At 38.0% G+C, this 24,637-nt stretch overlaps 1 protein-coding gene across 1 annotated transcript in view; it reads left to right on the top strand.

Annotated features, from left to right (window-relative positions):
- The window catches only part of LOC124162455 (nose resistant to fluoxetine protein 6-like), a 119,485-nt gene extending 95,379 nt beyond the window's left edge, over positions 1 to 24,106 (top strand). Inside the window, exons 11-13 of the mRNA XM_046538995.1 lie at positions 15,092 to 15,234; positions 17,135 to 17,244; positions 22,531 to 24,106. Of these exons, the coding sequence (XP_046394951.1) occupies positions 15,092 to 15,234; positions 17,135 to 17,244; positions 22,531 to 22,606 (329 nt within the window). The 3' untranslated portion in view covers positions 22,607 to 24,106. The remainder of the gene's footprint in view (positions 1 to 15,091; positions 15,235 to 17,134; positions 17,245 to 22,530) is intronic.
- The last annotated feature ends 531 nt before the right edge of the window (positions 24,107 to 24,637 follow it).

Raw genomic sequence — 24,637 nt, forward strand, 5'->3', positions numbered from 1 at the left:
TGCCCGTATAAACTCAATCACTCAGAAGGATAAAATGAGCTTATCACGAAGAACAGGACAGGCAATTGCTTAGCCAAGAAATAAAACCAATCTGAACGAGACAGTTAAGAAAGCACCCTGTCCTAACGCTGAGGTCATCTTGAATACTATACTTACTCTGCCCCAAATATCAGCTCTAAAGTATGATGATATGATATAATGATTCTACCAATATTAATGAACCAATGTAATCACTTTCTCTCGGACTCAATAACCTTTCGAGGAATTTAGATTTTCTATGCTCTTCACACAGTCAAAAGACTGTAGAAAGTCAATGAAGAAGGTATATATTTTTAAGATACCGCTAGCGAGAATAAGCTTTGTTAAAAACAGCTGATAATATTGTGCACTCAATGATGAACTACGCATAAAATATTTAAATCTCTGAAGATATTGAGATTCTCTGATGTCCAAAATTACAGAAGTCAGAGAGAAAGTAGAAAGACGGGTAAAGTATGCTTCGGGCGAATTAGATATGAGCAAAGAAGATTTGGTAAGATGAGATAGACGCTGAGAAAAACCAACAAAGGTATTCATGACATCCTCTGAGAAAAGAGAAAATCTTTTGGGAGACTAATTGCCATTCTAATGAAAAAGATGGGAGCGCGCGCAGGTAAATTTAAGGTAGATTCGACAAATTAATTAACACCTCGAATATATAGCAGCAATTAGGATTTAAAAAAATCTCCATAAATCGTTTAAATATTAGATATGATCATTTTAAAATGGGTGAAAAATTTGTTGTCGACGAAGAAATTCTGAAAGATATCGCGTACTACGGCTGATAAGACATTACATATTAAATTAGGGAAATAGATTCATGAAAGAACAGATTCCGAGGTTGATTCTTCCCAAGAACGATAAAATACCTCAACAGAATTCACCGCAATCAATGCGAATCTGAATTAAAAATATAAAAATTCTCAATTGTACAATTGCGGTATTGCACACTACCAAAATGAAGATTTTTGTCTTTATGGTTTATTTTAAGTAAGAGTAACAAAATAAATATTTCATCCTTGCATGGAAAGTTTGGAAATAATTTTTACATATAGCATAAGTAACTTTGATATTAATATACTCTTCCAACCCTCGGAAACTGAAAACTACCTTTCGGCGATTTAAAAGTATAAAATAATTGGTAAAATTTAATTTAAAAAGCTATTTGCAATATGAAGATGTCGATCTCTATATAAAAAACAATAAAGTGCAACTATCAAACATTTTTTCCCGTGACGAGATAATAAAGACGACCGTTTCGCCGTCCTAATAGTTTTTCGCGTGTTCTTTTTCACTCTTTCTACCACAGAAGCAAAACGCCTACGTTTAAACTCTGTTTAATGATTCATCGTTGTAGTCGAATAACCAATGAGTAAAACTATATGTTTCAAGACCCTATGGAGGTTCGGAAGAATTTCATACAAATGTTTAAAGATCAGCGTTCTATCTTCTTGGCGCCGATAGCAGTCATAAAATAGTACTCAGCTATCTGGGAGCTATTATTTTGCTCTGTTTTTCTGGGAGATGTTTGCTCTCGAATAATTTAAGTATACCGGTATTGAGTATACTCATTCATTACATTACATTTTGAATGGTATCGAGTATACTCATTCATTATATTACATTACATTTTGAATGGTATCGAGTATACTTATTCATTATATTACATTACATTTTGAATGGTATCGAGTATACTTATTCAATATATTACATTACATTTTGAATGGTATCGAGTATACTTATTCATTATATTACATTACATTTTGAATGGTATCGAGTATACTCATTCATTATATTACATTACATTTTGAATGGTATCGAGTATACTCATTCATTATATTACATTACATTTTGAATGGTATCGAGTATACCCATTCATTATATCACATTACATTTTAAATTAATATAAATTCGTGGGTGCGGCATCATTCTTTCGGCGGGCATTCAAAACGCTCTCTTCCGTTATGCGTCTACGGGTTGAGAACTGAGAGAGGAGAGGTCAGTGCCGAAGCGCGGTTACCCACCAAAAAAATAAAAAAACCCACTCACAGTGACCTCCACCACCAAAGCGTATCCAAACAGGTTCCACACTAATTCCCTCCTATCTCCACTCTCGATCAGATTGAGGCATTCCTTTCCGAGGAAGTCAAGCAACGTATGTAGGCTTCAGTCCGGATTTCACCTCGTTTCCACTCTCGAACGTCCCACTTCCGCCAATCGCATGGAAGACAGACAGAAGAATGCGTACATGTACCCATAAAAATGGTAGCATTCACTTTCGATCGAATTCCGCGTGTTGATGGTAATGCCTGTCGACGCCACGGAATAAATATTATGCAGTGGAGGCCACAGGGCGTCCCGCGGAGAGGCTTGATTTATGGCATTTATTTATTTTATTTATACTTCGCGCGCTTTTAAATCAAATTAACGAATGCTCGCGACACTGGCGCATTCTAGGGATAGGGACCAAAGGGGTCATGACCCCTCCCCAAATCTTAGCAAAATTTTTAAATTTTTATTAGTTCAATAGTTTTTGTGCACTTGAGGAGGAGAACAGGGAGCGTATATGCAAATGCATGGCTACAAGTCCCAAACGTGAGAGAAATTTGAACTGTATTTATCGTAGAGTATGGCGCTCCCTGCAAAACATTTTACAGAGAACGCCCATCTCTTCCGGGGGGTGGTCGATACTCCCTAATCGATACTGGCGAGATGTAGAGGAAGGACATTCTGAGGTGATGAAAAAAGCTGCATTTTTCCACAAATTGATATAGTGACAACTCGTTTCGACCGTTACATTCTTAAGAACTGGTGCACACTAACGAATAATTACCAAACGGTCGAAACCCGTATTACGTTACGAGATAAATTTGGAAAAGTACTATATTTTTTCTGATTTTTCCTCTTCTATTCTTGACCTTGTTTAATACATTTTATGATATTTCTTGGAGTTCAGGTCAATGTAAAACAAGTTATAACCAACGTTTCGATTTATTTAAAATCATCCTCAGGGCTATGAAAGAGAAAACATTAACAACATAAAAAAAACGCAAAAGAAAATACATAACGCAAAATACATGTATAAAAAACGCGATCGTAAGATTTTTATGTAAAAATATTGTATATCGTTGTCATCTTTGTATTTTATATTGTTCATGTTTTCTCTTTCATAGCCCTGGGGATGATTTTAAATAAATCGAAACGTTGGCTATAACTTGTTTTACATTGACCTAAACTCCAAGAAATATCATAAAATATATTTTTTCTATAACTACACGTTATTCATTCAGTAACTTACAACGCATTTCCACCGTTAAGTCATTCTCAAGTACTATTGCACGCTAATGAAGAATTACCTAGAGGTCAAAACGCGTTGTACGTTACGAAATAAATTTGTTGATAAGTCCTATCTTTTTACATTAACTCTGCATTTAAACAGTCGTCAAAAATATCCGCAGCGAGCAATGAGCTAAGGGCATCCATTTTCCCAATGCTTGCAAACAAGTGATTGCAGCTACGAGAATTTTCATTCAGATGTTATGAATTCGATAGAGTATCCTGCCACGAATATAAATTCCAGTCAACGGCCCGGCGTTCAAACACGTATTTGGGACAGATTGAATAAACACATCAATGTAAAAACTAAATTATTTTCCTGGAACATCGAAAAACATTAATTTTTGCTCATATAAATAGAAAACGTGTAAAGGATTTTTCTGGGATAGAAACCGTGGTGCAAAATGCAGTTATCGGCACTTCGACCTGAATACGCTTCGTGGAATCCAGGCGAAACTATCGTCACCCTGTGACAAACAACGCGGCGAAAACCGAAAAGATGGAGAGATCTACGAATAAAGAACGCCACGGTAGACTACGGTATACTAAAGTGCACGCTATCATATTCGATGAAATTGACACCAAGAATCGACATTGAGGGCTAAATTACATAAAATTAAAAAAACAATCAATTGACCGCTTGCGGTCTTTATAGGTAAAAGCTGACAATTCTCTTGACATGAATTTCCCCCCTCCCCAAAAAGACTTCATTTTCACATTGTTTGTTCTAAAACATTTCAAGTCAAAAACTCTCAGCGTCATTGATCGGAAAATAACGAAATGGTGCGCGAAATAAAAACGCAAACGGTCATTTGATCGCTCCCGGCCATTCTAGTGTTAATGAATTCCGAAACTTATGAGTAAAGGTTGCCTCATTCGCGACTCGGGCTCCCATTGGCTTGACATCACTGTAGACCCAACTTCCAGCGCCATTTCAAATTCTAGCCTTTCCGCGGGCGTAACTGCTTACCGCAGCGAGTTCTTGAAGTTACCCTCTATCGAACACTATAAGCCGAATTTTAAATTGAATGCCGATTTATGAAAATAATGATGTTAAGATTTAAAAAAAGATAAATTCGTGTATTCAGACGATGTAATTTCCTGATGAAGTGATGAAAGGTGTGCGAGTTAATTCCGTGTCCATACTTCCTTCCTGTAACTCTCAAAACACTGTTTTCCTTGCCACTTCCGCAATATAATTTAAACTTAGATTGATATGGCTGGGAGGAAAATACGCAAAAAACGAATTAGTCATTAGAATTAGAATTCCGCCACTTTTTAAAAATAAATTATGCTCGTTTTCATTCCTCTCCTGGCTTTGAAAATATGTAAGATAAAGAAAATTATGCAAGAGGACATTGAAATCCTTTACTTCAATTGGAAGAAAAAAATAAGCATATAGAGTGAAAAGAGTTGTAAATTTACCGTTATTACCATTTTCAAATCATTCGTAATAGGAATTCAAAGTGATTATACGTTAAGCAAAAAATCATACAGATGAAACGGAACTAACTTCAATATTATGCTGAGAGAAATAAGAATTGCCCGGTAAAATAATTTCTAGATATGGAAAATGAACCACCAACAATTGCCGTTATCAAAACAGCACCATAGTTGCCCACTTGAGTGGAGAACAGCCTTCCAATCAGAGAACTCTTCTCTATCTTATATCCTACAGAAAGTTTCCACTGTAGCCTTTGGTCAAAAAACCCAAAACAAAAATGTTTCATGGCACCAAAAAGCACTGCAGGAAACAAATTCGATAATTTTCAGTGATAATTGCTGAAACAAAAACTTAGAATAATGCATATCAGCTATTTGGTCGATCATAAGTCTGTTGTAGAAATTTAGCTCCACCGTCAAGGTTCATTTTGAAGAGGGTATAAATAATAAGACTCAAGAATTTGTGTAAAAGGATTTACTGAACAATTTTTTAAATCTATTTAGTGGCACTACCAAAGTTGCTCTTCCTTGTTGTATTTTTTTGTTCAAACATTCTATTCTTGTGAAGACCCTCTGCTTGGCGTAACATTTAATAATTGCTTTGTCCAAGTTGGAGACACAGCACAGAACATTGGTAATTTGTTGAATTAGTCCCAATTAGAGGGTAGAGTCTACTTCATTACAGTTTGCAGGTAAATATAAACGCGAAAGAGTACATAAAAATATTATATGGTTTGACTCAAGTCAACATTTATAAGTTTATAAAGGCTATTCTTAACCAATTTATTAGTTCGAGAGAAAATATTATGATTAAAATTAACGTAAGTTTCTTTTTATGTGAACTACGATTTAACTCTTGATTCCTGATAAATATTTTTATACACGCTAAAACTTTTCTGTCCTTTAATTCCCTAAATTAATAAACAATTTTGCGCAACCGTGGCCTCGAAAATTTCTCAATAGCTCTCAAAGGCATACGAAAGGACTCAAATTTACGGAATTAGTACTAGAAATTTGTTTACCTGATATCTTACCATTGGCTTACGATGTTACTCATAGCATACAAGGTAAACGATGCATTTGCAAAATAGTCCCTGCATGAATGAGTGCGCAAAATATTAAGCTCAATTTGCCTTTAAAGGGAAGAATTCCTGATTTTCCATTGCAATAGGAGCATCTAAGTTCTTGATTACGAAATCTTTAGCATATCCAATTAGTTTGTCTGACTGATTCACTTTCACCACTTTTTTCACATGTGTGGGGGGCGAGACACGGTCAATGATTCGATTAGTTAATATATACAATAAAAAGATTTTTCAATTTAAGCATCCGCCTGTGATATGAGACATTACGTCCAGCTTTCTTCGTTTTCGACAAGCTGTTGGAGCACGTTGCCACAGTACAACGGGAGCCTGGCATATCCGACGATTAAAGGCGCTCTTCACCCACAAAAAGTTCGTCTTACGAGTAGTGGATTACAAAGACGATTTCCAGTGAAATTGCAGGATAGGTGTTCAGATTCGCGTGAAACGCAAGGCGGCGCAAGGTCTCAGGAACTTCTATCTCAATTTCTAGCGTGCAAACAATGTAAATGCTAGGATCAGCTAGGATACAGGGTCGTCAGTGACGTAACGGGACTTCTGCTGGCGCATGCGCAGTTACGAATGAGGCAACCTTACAGTCTAAAAACCTTGCTCTATAGGAATCCTTGTGGACACACTGTGGGGTAACTTTGCCACTGCTGGAAACTCAATATGCTCAAAATTTCCGCTAAAATATATTGTTTCTATTAATTTGAATTGGTATATCGTTTCGTGGAAAATGATAAATAATATTTATGACGATTTTTCGAAACGAGTTTGACAAAAATATCTATATGAGTTGAATAATCATTGGATGTGGTGCTATATGGATACAGATTAAAGATTTGGAACGGAGAGTACCTTCTGGGAAGCGGAGGGAATACCCAGAATTGGGTGCTAAACTGAGAGCTTTAGGTCTCTGGCCTTAGTATTTCGTATTTTTGCCCTCCTAGTAGTTTTATGCAAGGGATATATCCGGCGTTACATCCAAAACTTGCTATAGCTTTCAGTCGGTTTAGTTATTGTTACCTTCATTAAAACGCCATCTCTTGGATTTTAACACGCTGCGTACCGTGGTATTTAAATGTAGAAGAACGACGAACCTGGGCAGAGGTGTTGAGATTGAAAATATGTGCCAATTTTTGGCAACTGCCTTTGGTTTAAAACATGGCTAAAAATCTAGTGTTTGAAATATAACCATACTTAACCAAACATTACGATACGCCCATTCAATCTAAGTAACGGACAAGAACTGGAAACGTACTGCCAATTACCTACAGCATGTTTTAAAATTGTTTAAGCTGGCGAGCCTAAATGACGAGAATCTTCGTCATCCTTCCGGAACGCTCGGGGAAAATTTATGAGAATTCTAGCCATCCGCACGTAACGTGTTAAAAGGAAATGGCCCGTTCTTCAGGGGCTCCAAAAAGATAGGCCCTCCCCCTACACGATAAAATACCCGTGAGCATAATTTGATTAAACTCTCCATGAAGTACTCCCGTCATGACAGGAGTACTTCATGGATAGAGACACGTCGAGCCTATTGCTTTAATTAAAATGAAACTTACGGCTTTCCAGCTCTCCAGTTCTAAAGATAACTTGAAACTTCTCCTTTGATCTATAATACTAGAGTTTGTGCTATATAATTAGACCTTCCACTTATTTCTTGCTCTTTTTATCTATAATTGATTGCCCTTCCAAAGTTGATCCAGCTATGTGGTTTCACTATTCAATATAACTAAACGTCTCTCGCCTTTCCATATCTTGGCTAAATAGCATCTCTTCTGGCATTTGGATCACTTTTTCTCTCGCTAAAAATTACGTTAACTTTCCCGTTGGAGCACAACAGCATCGTATTAGTCAAGCCTTCTAAGGAATTCTTCTCCACCGATTTTTTGAGCAGCTGTTTCCGACTTACACCTATATCATTTAACACTGTTTCCGTCTCAGGGGTATTAATTTCTTGGCTGCTCTGTCTTCCCTAACTTACTAGGGCTTTTGCCCGAAACCTCAAGCAAGCCTGCCAATTTTCTCATTAGATTGATGCCTCTTTCCAATACTGATCAACATCAATAACATAAGGAATAACACCTCAGATGACGAAGGAGAGATTAATGGTTGAGGAGGAGAGGTGATCTGAATCAGAATTGGCGCTTTTCCGGCGAACAGACTGCGTGAAGTGTTATCGGGATCGCCACCGCGTCAAAAACTACATCTCTGCAGACGTTTCGATGTGCGACACGGCCATCTTCCTCAGGGCTGAGTATCGAGAGAGAATCTTTTGACCTCCTTACATACAGTCAGATTTCAAGTTAATGAATCAGATTTGCAGGCAACATGATAGTGGCTATTGTGGCTAAGGCCGTTATTGTGGCTAAGGCCGTATTACGCTATGCATTTAAGTGCACACGCTGATGCATGCAGTCCTTCGCAGAGCTCAGCGCGCTATAGAAAAAATTGGAATTGGCTATTAACTAGGGTAGCGTTTGCGTATCTCTAGTAGCAACCTGTTACATTGCCAGGTGAAATTATCGCGACGCATCATCTCAATAAATTAGAAAAATTATAATGTACTTGGAGGTACTTTACGTAAAATAGCCGAGAAACGCTGAAATAAAAAAGGTAAAACAATGATGAACAAGGAAGGAAAGAAAGATAATCGTAAGAGATGAAATTCTTGGAAAACAAATGGAATGAGGGTGCATATGAATATTACGATTAAAGAGAGGAGTATCCAACAAAAAGTGGCCGCAGATGTTTCAATAGAGAGAGAAGGACTAGTCAAGCGCTTTTAGCGGAGCGCCATAATTTAATGGATTCGAAAAATGGACCATCAAGGAAAAGATATTAGGATAGAATTTAAGCGTTTGAAATAGCTATGCAGAGGGGATTATAGAAAATCCCAAAGAATAAAGAAGTGCAGAAAAAGGTTGAAGAGGGTAGCTGACTAAGTATTTGATGTCATTCGCAAGAAAAAATTAATTTTCTATGGGCGTTTGCGGCTATATCAATGGAAAAGGTCCCCAACCAAGAATGTTAATTACGAAGTTACCTAATGCAATCTATATTTTTAAATTAAGTGAGACTAGGTGTTTAAAATTCAACAGTAACGAAATAGTTATCGCGGGAAAAAAGCTATGGCCAGAATAATAGCATTCATTCTTTTCTGTAATTCACTGGGAATATTACTACCGAAAAATGCTGGCTAAACTAATTTAAAAGAGTGCACATAGAAAGCTTTGAATAGATCCCTGGCTCCAAAAGAATAAAAAAATGTGTAGCTTAGGAGCACGCCCAATGCGAGATTTGGCTAGGATGCATGCATTTCATTGGTAGCTATTCGTTTCCTATAATAACGCCGAGATTTGAGTTTCAACGTTGGACTCTGCAGTTTTTTACTTCGCGCTGCCTAGCCACCTTGAGCGCTCTTGCATATAATATGTATAACCGTTATATAAAGTTACATATATTAGTTTAAAACGCACTGAACTTATATTTTTTTCATGTTCCTGCCTTGTACAGTAATTCGGCGTCATAATCTGGACATTGATCGACATTCGTGTCATCTACTTTATGTTTTTTAATATACTAGGTGATAGAACGCAGGATATTTTCAGTTTCCATTGCCCGAGGGCAAAGTCGATGCTCGTTTCGAGTAATTGGCTCCTCTGAGAGCAGAACAGAAAACGGATATCATGATAGATACTCCACGCTGCGCGTAAGGTCCTAAACACACGCGTCAGACAATGTGGAAAGGCCTCACGTGAGAATCAACCCTATCCATTCGCTTTTCGCCACTGGCAACAAATTTCACTTAAAAATAAACTTTCTTCGCATCGGTCCAGTGGTGCACAACAACCAAGGGCCCTGGAACCTGGTTCTAGTCTTGTTAGGAGCCCCGAGGGCGCGCTTGAGAGAGGCCAGGAAAGTGATTCAGAATGTCAAACAGTCGCTGAGATAAAATTAGCGCGTGAGAAAAGAGCGAATACAGTAATCGAGAGCCGTAAACGTTCGCTTTCGAGAGGAGCTGCAGGCGAAAGAAATGGCCATGCAAGCAGAATCACTCTCGAATTAAGTGGTTTCAAGCGCTGTACAAAAATTGCCCAAAAAACAGAGAGTAATCAAGCGGAAAATACTCCAAAGAGGAGAATTTAACGAGCTATTATGTTGGGTGGAGTTGTTAAGGCGTGAGAAATCATACTTACACGTGTTTCATTTCTAGATCGCTCACTTAGCGATTCAACCCAAAAGTTGTTTTGGATTATTGACCCAACCCCGGACCAAACCATATCGATACATCCACTGCACATACACTCAACAATCGCGTCCACCGAATCAAATCCGCTCCTCTAGTACTAATAGGGCTACTATATGAGCGGATTTGATTCGGTGGGCGATTGTTGAGCGCTTGTGAAGCGGAGCTATCTAAATCACCATCAACAATCATCAATCCTAGGAAAAGTGTGATGTATAATAACTCTCCACTTAATTCCTTCTTCGACTAATCTCTTAAAACTAACATAATTCTTCAGATTTCAATCATTCATCACCCCCCATCGATCATCAATGTTGAGATTAGTGTGATGCAGCTCTCGACTCAATTCTACTATCCGCTAAACTCTTAAAACTAACATAATTATTCTGATTTCAGTCATTCATAACCTGCCATCAATCATCAACCCTAAGAATAGTGTGATGCAGCTCTTCACCCAATGCTACTATCCGATAAACTCTTATCACTAGCATAATTCTTCTGATTTCAAGCCTTTATCGTCTGCTTAATGCATCCCAACCGTGGGGTAACTCTACCCTTCTTCCTTTCTCATGCCCTCCCTTTACAAAGGTAACAGACGACGTGAAGTATCTGGGAGCAGGGGCGCAGCTAGGAATTAAGGCTAGGGGGGGTTTTAGGCGCAACTAATACTTACGAGAGTGGGGGTGTTGCTTACCGTGGGGGTACCTGCTTACCGTGGGGGTATTGCATACCCACCACGGTAAGCAGGAGTTGCGGGGGCCCTTCTCCAGAAAAATTTTAAGAATAATTGTTCAAAATGGCTAGTTTTACGTCTTTCTGAGGGATATTTGATAAATCCTAACACTATTCTATAAGTAATACTGATCCAAATAAGTAAAATGGATTAAACTTAAAAAATTCTCTGAGCGCTGGGGGGGGGGGGTTTATCCCCCAAAACCCCCCCTCGCTGCGCCACTGTCTGAGAGTTATGATAACTCCGAGCCTATCTTGGGGAACACATATTAGGAATATTTGTGGGAAAGCTCTGAAGAGCTTTGGATTCGTCAAGCGTATTGAGGGAAGATTTTCGGATGAGAAAGTACAAGAAAAGTGCTATTTCACACTCATCCGAACACACCTTGAATATGCACTGAGCGTATGGGATCCGGTTTAGAAAGATTTAATCCGTTAACTGAATAAAATACAAAGGAATGCGGCGCGATTCGTCAAAAATTGCTACGGGGGTACAGAAAGCGTTACCCAGATGCCAAGTGAATTAGGCTGGGAGCCACTAGAGACTCGGAGGCTACGCTCTAGGCTTACATTGTTGAGCAATTGAGAATAGATAGTCTTAAAGAGCAACATAGATAACGTCATATTAGAACACCACTAGATTTCCAGGTCCAAAAGAAGCGATAAATTAAGAGAGATATTTTGGCGAACGTATAGATATGGGAATTCTTTTTTCCCCCGAACGATAAAGGAGTTTAAAAAAAAGGTAGTCGTAATTTTGTTTGCGCATTTGCTTTTTATATGTAGACGGCTGGTATCCAAACCCCACCTAACCTACGCCTTTTTAGGCGGATTGCGGGGTAGTGTGTAGATGTAGATGATAATTTTCATTAGATCATCGTATCTTATAATGTGACCGATTATACTGTTACGTCTACTTCCCAGGGCTTTTTCAAAACTACTCTTCTTAGAACTTCCGCATTACTCACAAGATCCATCCATTTGACCTTAATCATTCGTCTATAAAGCCACAGGCCTGTGGATTTCGTAAATTCAGGATGTAGAGGCGGCACCCTCCTCTAGGGCGCCTCGCATTGTGCGGACATTTATTTTGGGATGCTCGATCGTCACGCCGATAATATATCTCTCTACCGCGCGGAAATAGAAGCAATTAAAGTTGCGAGTTCTCGGCTGGTGGCCAGGGGAAAGGAACTACCCACTCATCCGCATTGTATAATTACCAAAATTAATGCGTGAAGCAAATAAAAATACAAAAGAGAGTTGAGCGAATCCTCAGAAACTACAAGGAGCGAACGGAAAGCGTTATACAACTTTTAAACGAATTAATCTGGGAGCCGCTAGAGATTCGAAGGCTACGTGATAGGCTTCGAGGTAGTATGCTGATTTAGATGCACATCTAGTCTGCAGATATAGATACACGTATAGTCTGGAGCTATATGCTCCCCTATCTAAACGATCCAAGAGTTGAATATCTGAGTGAGGGAATCAGAGCAGAGGATTGTAAGATAAAGATAGAGATAAGATAAAGAAATGTTAATTGTTCTTGGACCCTTGGTCCACTAAGAACATAAGATATACATTAGTATCAGAGCTCGGGTACACAGAAAAAATGGATGCATGCAATTAATGCTATAATAATGGTAACAGAAAATACAAGCATATCAGTAAAATTAATTTTTTTCTTATGATAGCATTTTATTGAACAGGACATTTTTGAATGACATCAGTGATTAGGAGTTTTTGATGAGTTCAGGAGTACTATTCCATATCCTTGTCCCAACAACAAAAAAGGATTTATTAAATGTAGTTATTCGATGTAGTGGGACGATTAAAAAATCTGGTGGCATTCGAGTTGCAACATTTCGATTTTCTCTTTGAACTGAAAAAATTGCATTACATATTCAGGAGGTATACAATTGAAAAGTTTATATAAAAGGAGGCAAGCATGTACTCCCCCCTTGTTTTAGCTTTATGCCATTCTAACTTAGAGATATAAGGGGATATATGTTCATCTTTTTTAAGATCATAAATGAACCTGACACACATATTTAATTGCCGTTGAATCAGGGCGTTAATATCTACAAATGGGCCATGACACACAAGACAGCAGTAATCAATATGGGGGAATATTAGCGAGGATACAAGTTGTTTGCGGGAATGAAAGGGCAAAAGGTTTTAATGAGCTTTTAGCTGAAACAGGATCATGTTAATCTTATTGCTGATGGCTTGAACATGGTTTTGCCGAAACAAATTAAATCCAACGGAGCTTGCATATGACATTTCAGCATCACCAACAATAATCATTGGCAAAAAAACAAAATGAACATGTTTGAATAGTTTTCAGGTAGGTACCGAATAACATCGACTTTGTTTTTCTGGGGTTAAGCACAAAGTTATTGTCTACAGCCCATGAATTGATGGCTTAAACGTCCTGATTGACTTTGGAAATTGCATCATTCAGCTCATGCAAATGGCCGTGAAGATAAATCTGTAGGTCATCAGCATATAAAAGGTATTTACAGTTTATGACACACTTGGGCTGATCAAGGATATACAAGGAAGGTAGGAGGGAACCAAGAACTGACCCTTGGGGGACCCCGAAATGGACAGTGGTCCATTGCGATGTATCCCCATATTGCATCCTTGACTACCTGTTGACGATCTTTTAGATAGGAGTAAAACCAGTTAAGTGACGAATAGGGAAAGTTAAGGGTTTTCAATTAGTGGAGAAGTTTGGCGTGATTAAGAAGATCAGAAGCATTGGTGAAATCAAATAGAATCATAATTGTAACCATCCGTTTATTAATTCCTCGACGTACATAATCCGTCGATTTGAGTAGCGCTCTTTGTGTGGAGAAGTTTTTCCGAAATCCAGATTGATATGGATCATGCAACTCGTATATGGATCGGTATGGATCATGCATCAATTGTAGGAGAAGTTGGGGCAAGGGTGCTATGGAAAGTATGTTTTTTTTATCCTCAAGTAGTGTTTTCGGGTCTATATGACCCGATAGGTTTTTTTTAATGAATTAAATTCTCATTCAGTTAAATATTTTAGCCATTTCCGTTCCATGTATTTTCATTTTTCATTTCAAGTACTTTCTTTCCATGCCATTTTTGTGTCCGCATATGTGCATTATGTGTCATAATTTAGCATTTTGACCCGATGCGAGTGTTTCAGCCTTGAAGAATACTGCTCTACGACTCGTCGCGAGCGTTTGTAATACAAATTTGATTTACGGAGACAGTACTTGCAAATTATCTGTAAAAGTATGCATTTGACCTCAGAATATTTCGTAAATTTTATCTTTTTATTATATTTTATTATTTTATAGAATGTTAATTTAGATTTCGCTACGGGTATATTTCTGTCAGTATTTTCCAAATATTTTGAAGATATTTTTGATTCAGCAGGTCCTCCCTTACTGTTGCCTAGAGTAATTCCGATTTCACGGATTTCCACAGATAAAAATACCCATCCTTTTTCCATCTTTGTACACATCCATTTTTTCGTCCCATTCCGTTCGGAATATATCAGGAAAGATTTAATACTGCATTGGACCTTCAATGGAACGGTAGTGGTTAGAGAAAATTGTGTGCGAAGAGACTGAAAAATATACAGGTGATCCAAACTATAATAGCTAAAACCATCATTTACGTGGTATCATTAAGCTATCGCTTAAGTAATTTCTGAGAAAAGTGGACGGAAAAAGTGGCTGTGCGATGTTTGACTTTCTGCAGACCGTACCGAATCATCTACTAATGTATATCGAGCAGTAATATATCATAACAATTAGTCTATTAAATTTTATATGATATTATTTGCATTCAAAAAACACAAAGTTGACCATAGGCACTCCTGTGCTGAAATAATCAGGTTTGAAGTTGCAACCTTTAGGTTGACGTGCAAAACATCTGACTCTTGCGTCCAAAGCTGTAAGATTGGTATAAGATAAATTTTAAGAGTCATAAACATTTTAATTGTACGATCAGTAGGAAACAAACTAAAGCTATGTAAACGTCAAAAACTAACAAATGCAATGAATACCATCACACGCTGGAGTATCTTCTAACACAAAAAAAAACAGGATATCGTTATGTATAGGAACTCACCAATTGTGCTTAATGTACTTATAAGCTATATTTTTAACTATGGTTTTCTATATATTCTATTATGGAAACTAACTGTTTCTTTCTTTTGCAGCTATCGTATCGAGGATTCTTGAGTGGACTCCGTTCGTGATTCTGGGGAAACTCACTTACTGCGCCTACCTCGTGCACTTCATCTTCCAACTGTTCGTGCTGGGAGGTGACCGAAACCCTAAATACATCACCAACTACTACATGGTGAGTGCATCAATTTTAATTGAAAACTATTGTTTTACCCTACATATTTATATTCCCCTTACTGTCGGGCTAAAACCTTGTCGCAGTGGAAATGCTTGCGCGTTACAGGAATCCGTAGAGCTGCCCTGGACGGAATATTTGTCAATTAGGTACTTCCTGTAGAGCCATCAATGCCAAATGATACTGCGAGGGTTGCCCAGAAATTAATGCATCATATTTTTTTATTAACGTTTATTTATTGCACGCAATGAGAATTACACACGCGAAAGAATGATGTTGCAGCTACACACCCAAATTTCCACGTGATCTCCGTCCCTTTCTATAGTCGTCAAGCAGCGTGAAGCAAGGGTGTGTGTGCCTTGTTGGTACCGATCCTTTTTCTGACCACGGAGCCATTTCTTCACGGAGTGAATCACCTCCTCGTCATCCTGAAAATGTCCTCCACGAATGGCTTCCTTTAGTGGCCCAAAGAAGTGGAAGTCTGAGGAAGCCAGATCAGGGCAGTGAAGTGGATGGGGTGACACTGTCCAGCCCTCTTTTGCCATGTGTTCAGCAGTCCTCAAACTTGCGTGGGGCCGGGCGTTATCGTGTTGAATCAAAAGATACCTAGGGCTGGTATGGTGACGAGGTCGCTGGTAGCATCAATTTCCTCTGCTGATTAAGGGATTTAGCGCTAACTGCCGAGTCGTAATGCGTATTAATTGCTGCAACATGCCAGGTGTGACACCGGCGGATAGTCTCCCCGAACGCTATAAATCTTGGAGCAGCGCCAAATGGCCTTTTGCTGTCCTCTGAGCCCAGGGATTAAATGTACTCCTGTTGACAGGAGATTCTCCATAGTATTTTCTCAAACGATTGCGAATATTTCCCATAGTTTCTTTCTCTTCTATGAGAAATTGGATGGCAGCACTCTACTTGTTACGTAAATCACTTATAGACGCCATTTTGAAACGGTCCTACGGCTATGCTATAAATCGGAAGAGCCAGAAGATTTGCATGCGCATTCATGAAACTTCAGATAATGCATATGTAACGTTTCGAAAACGCACCATTGTGCATCTACATCTACATGCTACCCCGCAAGTCGCCTAAAAGGCTTCTGGCAGGGGGTGTCAGACCAGCCATTTGCACATAAAATGGAAACGCTAAAAAGAAATTACGACCGGCATTTGTTAAAGTCCTTAATTGGTTCGGGAGAAAAAGGAATTCGCATTTCTAACCATTCGACAATATATCTCTCTTAATTTATCGCTTCTGTCGGACCCGGAAATATAGTGGGGCTCTGATGCTATATTCTCCGTGTCGCTCTTAAAGATATCAATTCTCAATTGTTCAAACAATCTAAGGCTAGCGCACAGCCTCCGAGTCTCCAGCGGCTCCTAGCCTAATTCGCTTAACATCTGGGTAACGCTGCCTGTACTCTTGTAGCAGTTTTTGACGAACCGCGCAGCCTTCTTTTGTATTTTATTAAGTTTGCGGATTAAGTCTTTCTGTACCGGATCCTGGTAGTTGACGACTGGGAAAAAAATGTGGTGCATAAATTCCTGGGCAACCCTCGAATTTTTTTAGTTAATGCCTGATTTTTTTAACCGGACCGGAACATATGCGAATGCATGATTCAAATTAGAACAGGTTCCATATCATTTTTCATGCAGTCGCAGAAGTTTGGTTGTTACACGGTGCATTTTGGCGTTCATTTTCGCGTTTATACGTTAACTTATATGAGCTAATGTCAGAATACAGGCCTTAACGGTAGCAACCATACGAAAGATAGTCTGCATGATGACGCAACGTTAAAACATCCCGGTAAAAAGGATAGGGAATATCCTAACCAATTAAAACGTTCCCTGAAAACATGGCAAGATGAAAGTAGATGAAAACCAAAAAATTTTCGTTACAGTTCCTGTTGAGTGCTGGAGAGATTGTGTTTGTCTTCTTCTTCGCCTTGCTGCTGTATCTGCTGGTCGAGGCGCCCTTCAGGGACATAGCAAAGCTAATCATCTTCAAAGGGTAAGTTATATTATCAATGTGATGGGGAGCAGGAATCAAGAGACTTTTTAATATTTTTATAACAAAAATATATGTATATAATTTTTTTATAACAGCCCTTTTCTTTCTCTTTTCCAAGAAGTTGGTGTAAAATTTAGAAATACAATCCCGAAAGCCAATTAAAATTGAATTTTAACTCTCCCAAATCGGTGTTTCGGCTGACTAGGCAGCCATTATCGGGGAGGAGAATGTGTCTTACGTCGTCCCCTTGCAGGTTACGACGCATTCTCCTCCCGTGGGCCTGAGTTCGAATCTCGGCTGTGGAAGACAATTTTATGTGAATGGATCCCTGCTTATATGTTGTGCGGAGGACACTTCAAGCGCATAACGCCATCCGTAGGAAGAGACGTTTAACTGGGATTCCCTTGGCGTCTATCGCTAAGAGCAGGGTAATGCCGACGCCGGGTTTCTCTCTATACTTTTTCCCAAGTATCCTCAATACAATGTGTTAGTCTAACTTGAATCGGGTAAATGTTAAAGAATTTTCTAGGAACATGGTATCGAATGTAACAGGCAATAAAAATAAACCTCAATAAAATTCTTATTTTATAGATCTAGGATAGCTAAAAATGTCGAGTCTCTTATTATTCGTTCCACAAACCTGGATGGCAGTTCTCCTGCCTCCAAGCGTAGAGGAAAGGGTCGGAAGGCAATCATAAAGGTTTTTCACCTGATCTGTCCCTCCCGGCGGAAAGAGAGCCAGACCTACGAATAGTTCTCGCACCCACTGGAAGACTTATGATCAAGCTGACAAAACTGAATTTTTAATCACTAGATGCGAGCTAGAGACCTGCCCAGCAAAAAAACTAGTTGTAGCGAATGAAATATTCTATTAAAAATATTTTCAAGCATATTTTCACCGAAAACAGCACTTTCCCATTACATTTACCGTTTTCAAAAAGTAAACACTTAAATATACTTACCCGAACATTCATGCCCTGGATACGGACAACCTACCCAGGAGAGACTTGAACCTGCGACCTCTTCTGTAACATTTTCAATTTAGAAAATAAAAAATGTACTTTCTTAGTAATGTACAATGTACTACACTAGTCTACATGAACCGGATTTGATAATAAAATAAAGATTTCATTGCCTAAGATTTAACCTGTGTTAAAAATTGGAAGAGAGGTGATCAATGAAAGGTCAATGTTATGCGACATTACTTACTAGATTGTGGATTGAAAGCATCGTATTATAAGTGTATTACTTCAAGTTTCACTAAACATTTCACCATTTTAGTATTTTTATGCAATTTGAAGTGATGAAGTAAGCTTGATTTTCGGAAATTGAAGTTGAAATAAAGATGAAGCCATAAAACTACATTTCATTTTAAGAGAATATTTGTGAACTCTGTCATAATTTATTAGTAAAACATTTTTTTTAACTCAATTCTGTACGTGTAATTTCATAGAGGATTCACGCATTATGCAAGTAATTTCAGTCGACAATTTTGATTGAACAATTTATGAAAAATATGAAGAAGCTATGTAATCTATGAAAAATAGCATCGTGCTAAACTTAACTGGTTCAAAAAACAAGAATTGAATCAATCAGCTAAAATTAGAAAAGGTAGTGCTGCCTTAAGTCATATCCTTACTACAAGGTTACATTCAGCACTTACTACATTATTTCTCACTGCAAACTTCATTTTCTACAAGTTTAATGAAAATCTTCTGCTCTCAAAAGAGAAAAAAGTAAAATGAAAGAGGTTAGCTAATTTGCAGTGGTTAGACCACATTTCCGCGTTGCCACGGGCGTTAGGAGTCTTGGAAATACTTCGGTGGAAAGTTCGAATTTTTTCTATAAAATGCTGCGATAGAATAGAAAGTGTTTCGCAGCTTTGATAATTATAAGGCCAAAAACACTCTAGGGACTGGAATCAACACGAATGACGCAAATAGTAGATGCAGGCACGCTTTCGAGTCACTTAAAGAACCAAAATCACTTGGATTTTGGGCTACATCTCTTTGTTCCAATCGCAAAAAGCACTTCTCCTAGCAATTAAAAACACTTCGTTTCTTCCACGATCTATGTACTTTATAATGACGTGACGTACGAAACCGGTAGTCATTTTGAATTAAATTTTTGAAGTAACGACTGTGTTTTTCATTCATGATATGAAGCCCTTCCACTCACAAGCTTCAAGTGTCCATTTAAGCTCTTCTTTTCCTGATAATATTATTAATGAGTCCATTTTGCCCATGCCCTCATAGGATATACCACGCAGAGTAAATCAAATAATTGAAAAAAAATGTCCATCACGGAATTATCCTGACCCAGTTTGCAACCAGAGAACGTTCATTGAATGCTTACTTTAAAATACCGGGAGTTTCAAAATGAGAATTGGGGTTTTAAAGATTTCTAACAGTTATTACACTAATTTTACGGTTATATTTAAATCATATACCAAATGGAAGAGTAACTTAATACTAGAACCGCGGACGGGACTTTTTTGTCCCATCGCCCTTTGCAAATGTTTACCATTCATGTACTAGTGATTTGATCCCTTTAAAATTTACTGACTTATACTCATTTTTATGCTCTTTCGAATGGTTATATTGAAAATATTGTACAATGTTTGGTTTGCGAGAAAAATGACGATTTACCTAGAACCGCGGGATAGGACTTTTTTTGTCTCAAATGGGGAAAACATACAATTTCAGTTTCTTTCTGTACACTTATTTTGTGTTTAGCATAATAAAAGTTTATTACGAAGGGGATCGATGCACAGATACCGTTATTCTACCAGTTAGAAGCGCAGAAGGGTGCACTGCGCCGGCCGCCTACTCACGCAGCGCCGACCGCGTCACCTCTGCCCGGCGCGTCTACAGGTCTGAGCTTGCAACCAACACGTCAAAATAAGTTTACTGTATTCCAAGTTATACATAATAAAACGTTTTAAACATTACCTAAACACGTGTTTTGTTCACACAAACCACAAAAAAAACCGTCAATTATACTTAAACATGACAGGATCAATGTATTTTGTCAATGGGACTAAAAAGTCCCATGCCGCGGTTTTGGTGGGGTTGGAAAGTTCAGCGGTTCTAGTGTTAAACAGTTTCACAAAAAAGCCCGCAAGTGTTCAATGTGAGAACCATTCGTGACACGGCGCACGTTAATACAATGTGCGAGTTCTTCCCAAAAGATGATTAGCGTCTTTCGAGTAGTAATTGCAGCAACAGCTGCTTCAATCATGTTTCAGCTGGTAGTGGAGGCACAGATGTTATTATTATTGGAGGATCAAAGCCGGACATAATACGGAACGCACGCTACGCGGTTACTATAGATTCCTTCTTTGCAAACTGTTAAACAAAAAACTTTCGGTTAACTAGTCGCCATCTTTGCTACTAGAGCTCTCGAAGGAATTGAGGCGGAAACATTGAGCGCGCATGCGCATTGTTGCGAACAAACGAAACTGTGGGCACTCTCATTTGATGCATAATTTATATCTGTTAGTTAAGTATAATAAATATTAGAAAGCTTTAAAATCCCGCAATCCATTCGAGACATCGCCTGTGCGTGTCCAGTCCATAAAATATCATTCAAATTCATGCCTAATTGACTATTTGACTGGGAGCATTCAGCAAAATAGGGTAGGGCTACTAATTGGCGGAAATAAAGTTTAAAAAAGACTCTCCCAAAGCCAATTAAAATAGAAATAAACTGATAACTAAAAATGGACAATGGTGGCCTCAGAAACCGAAAAAACAGTATCTATTCAAAAATTAATTCCTTTTTAAATCAGTTTAGAACATATACATCCTACTTTCATTTGACTGGCAATATGTAGCCACCATAGTATTTTTACTTTTAACAATTTACATTGTGAATTTATAATAACATACTCGTTCTGCCGTCCCAGAATTTTTTAGATACCTTACAAATTATTTCAATAGTAAAAGGGTGAAAAAATAAGAATCAGTAATACTTGCTTAGTTTGACCTCAGTCACGTGATGATTTAAACATAAGAAATGAAATAAAAAACAAAGAATAACAATTTTTTAAAATCCTTCATGGTTAAAATTTTATCCATTCAAAAATGTTCAGTCGCTATTTATCTTCGAGGAAAACTCTTTGACATTATACTTATGACGAAATACAGTGAATAATCTTTTCACGATATGTCATTTAAACATTCATTATAATTCCTTCTCGAATGATCTTTTGTACCCCCCCCCCCCCCAGAACAAAATCCTGGTTACGGCCTTGCTTGTGACCCCCCCCCCCCCAGAACAAAATCCTGAATCCCCCCTGATGGTATGGTATCATTTTTTAAAGGGAATCGTAAGACTTGAGTATACAAGGTATACACAAGTCATGCGATTCACTTTAACGTAATTGTTGCACCTTCGGCATATCAACATAAATGAAATGTTTTTAGATTAAAAAATGGACTGTATTTAGTTGTTTAATTTCGTCGTTACAAGTGTTTTTGAATTTTTCGTATGGTGTAGAATATGCACCTTCCACCGACCGTCGCTCTCTTGTGACTGCCCTCTTGTGCAGTCGTCCCTTTCATAACACTGTCTCCTCTCCCTTCCCCTTCCGAGGTACTCCTTACAATACAATCCCCTGCCCGGGCACCCCAAACGGGGTCCATCCCCTTCTGGGGCACCACTCAGTCACTCACGTCCATTTCCAACCATTTCATTGCCGCAACAGTAATATTAACGCAATTTAAGGGTATAAAACGATCAATATATACTATACATCGGTCGGTTATTATACCTTTTCAAAATTGGTTATTTTCATCACCCCTGTAGTGAGTAAGCAGTTTATTCGATATTTTCCTCCACACTCGCTCTCAGGCGAAAAATGCTCATCAATTCAAAAGATCAGTGCGTATTACGTTGTTAAAACTTAGTTTTTTGGCCAAGTCTATATTTATTTTTCAAGCACTAGCAGCATTTTTTGGCGTGTTCCCATTTGGGAACATTGTTGAAAACGCATTTAAAACTTTTTTTCGGGCTTTCTTTCATAATATCTCTTAATTAGTTGTAAAATAAATGGTTTATGAAAAAAATATAACAATCAGTTCGTAAGGTTGTTCGGTCTTAAAAGGGTGGAAATACAAAGTTCAAGTTTAATTCATCCAAAATTATAACTAGACGTTAGCCAGGTTCGCCTTCAAGGCTGGCTAAAATTACTCTACATTCTCAATTGAAATGTAATTTTTTGTGCGTAGTAATAAAAATTATTTTTAAAATTATTAAAAAATATCTTCTTGGTCCTTTACATAGCGGCGAGTTCCCGAGCAAGAAGACAACGGACAAGAACGAGCCAGCAGCAGTGGCGGCGCCTGCCGACGGCGTCTGAAAGCAGCAAGAGACGCCAGGGGTTCCTCAAGGGTGAAGAGCAAAACGAATGCAAAGATGGAGACACTATGGTTGGCAGAATGCGGATGAGGAAGTACTCCGACTGTTCATAGATGGCACTGCTGTGAATTCATTAATGTGCACGACTGTTCCGAGGGGACGAAAACGGATACTTGCGGAGTGAGAAAGGAATACGTCATTTCAATGAGTACTTCATAAGAAATGAAATATCAGACTAAGATTTTTCGAATGACTTAGGAAACCATCTTTGGGGAGGAAATTTAGATTTCGACCCAACGAAAGTTCAGAACCTGTCAGTAGATGGTTTTCATCAACTTAAATTTGCCCATCAAATTTGTCGATGATGACTTTGGATGCTGGTGACTTTTTTGAAGTGCGGAACTTGGGCAGAAATGGAAGAGTTGGAGTATATAACATCAAAAATCCTACGCTGAAACCATACACCACGAACGCAAGATATTTTACTCGTAGGGTTAGCAATAAACTCCTCCCCGTAGTTTGTATGATTCAATGGTGTCTAAAATGTTTTTTTTCTATTCCAAGTGGCGCCCGCAATACTGGCATTTCCCCTCGTATTTCAATTCAGGCCAAGGAGATGCTCAGTGTATTTTCTGCTGAATGTGCAATCAAGTGCAATGAACCAGTGCAAAATGATGAGCCTGAGGACTTTCAGGCGTTTATAAGTTGTATTAAAGTCAGTAAGGTGAAACATAGTTCCTAAAAGGACTGTGATTGGAAAAACTAAGGCGACGATTACATTTCCCATCCCCGTAGTAATTTTAACTATGTCCATTAGTTTTTTTCTTTCTAGGAGGGAAATGAGACTTCAGTGGACGTAAAACATGTGTGATATGAACATTGCACAAAAACGAAGTGTTATGCAAGAGATGAAGAAATGCAAACTACTTGATTTATTCTTCTACAAATGTGATGCTCATTATAAAAGTGATATTTGTCGAGTTACTACTGCTTTATCGTGATATAATAGCAAACGGTTACATTGTGAATACGGACTGCATTGTTCTTGCAATCCTCTCATTAGAGGACTGCGATTGCAGAAATATTTTCATCATTAAATCCATCAATCCTGAAGGAGGAGATGATAACTATGCAACATTAAGAATGTTCCTTTACCATATTATCGTGAAAACTTGTGATCAACTAAATCGAGCGTACCTAAATATCAGGAAATATTTCTTGATATGGGTGAATAGCCATTGCTAGCGGAGAATGAGCTAGTCTTGGCTCTTATTCTTAGTAAAAACCCAAAGAAGATTCGAAAATTGTTTAGCCGTCCAAAGGCTTCAGGTTACCCGCAGGAAAACGCACCAAAGGAGATCTTTAAGTTTTACTTACATTCCAGCGAGGCATGGCGTCGTTATCCCGTTTCAGGATAAAAACTTGAATACGAAACGACCATCAACGTGCCATTACCATTTTATGCCATGTACACATTTACCAATAAATGATTTTCTTACAAGCTGATGCCTTTTTTTGACCTCAAGTGTATTTATACAGCCTAGTAATTGGATTTCCAAAGACAAAAATATTTACGCATCTCATCTCTGCTTTGGAAAATTATATGTGTTCATTTTTTCCATTATTTTGGAGGTTTATCATCGTTTTGCAATAACACATTGAGCTAATCTACGGTTTCTTCCAATGTACTTAACGTTCTTGGAAAATGTGAAACAGCAGAAAGAATTTCATTCCTCAGTCAATGGAAATTGTGATAAATTGTTGTCACAAATTCATTATTATTATAACGCACAAAAAATTAACTTAAATCCGAATTTTATTTTTTTCTGTGGAGTTATTCAATGCAGTTTTAACATGCAGTCTAATGAAGTGTGATACAAATTTTCCTGTAAGTCGATTGCGGAATCTCACACCGTTTCCTAAGGAATATTTTATATCGGTATATGAATAACGATTGAAAAACTTTCCAAGAAAAATTAAGAAATCTTTCAGATAATAATATAACGAAAGAATGTTTCTTAAATTAACATCT

The sequence above is a fragment of the Ischnura elegans genome, chromosome 7, assembly GCF_921293095.1.
Source record: "Ischnura elegans chromosome 7, ioIscEleg1.1, whole genome shotgun sequence".
Lineage (NCBI taxonomy): Eukaryota > Metazoa > Arthropoda > Insecta > Odonata > Coenagrionidae > Ischnura > Ischnura elegans.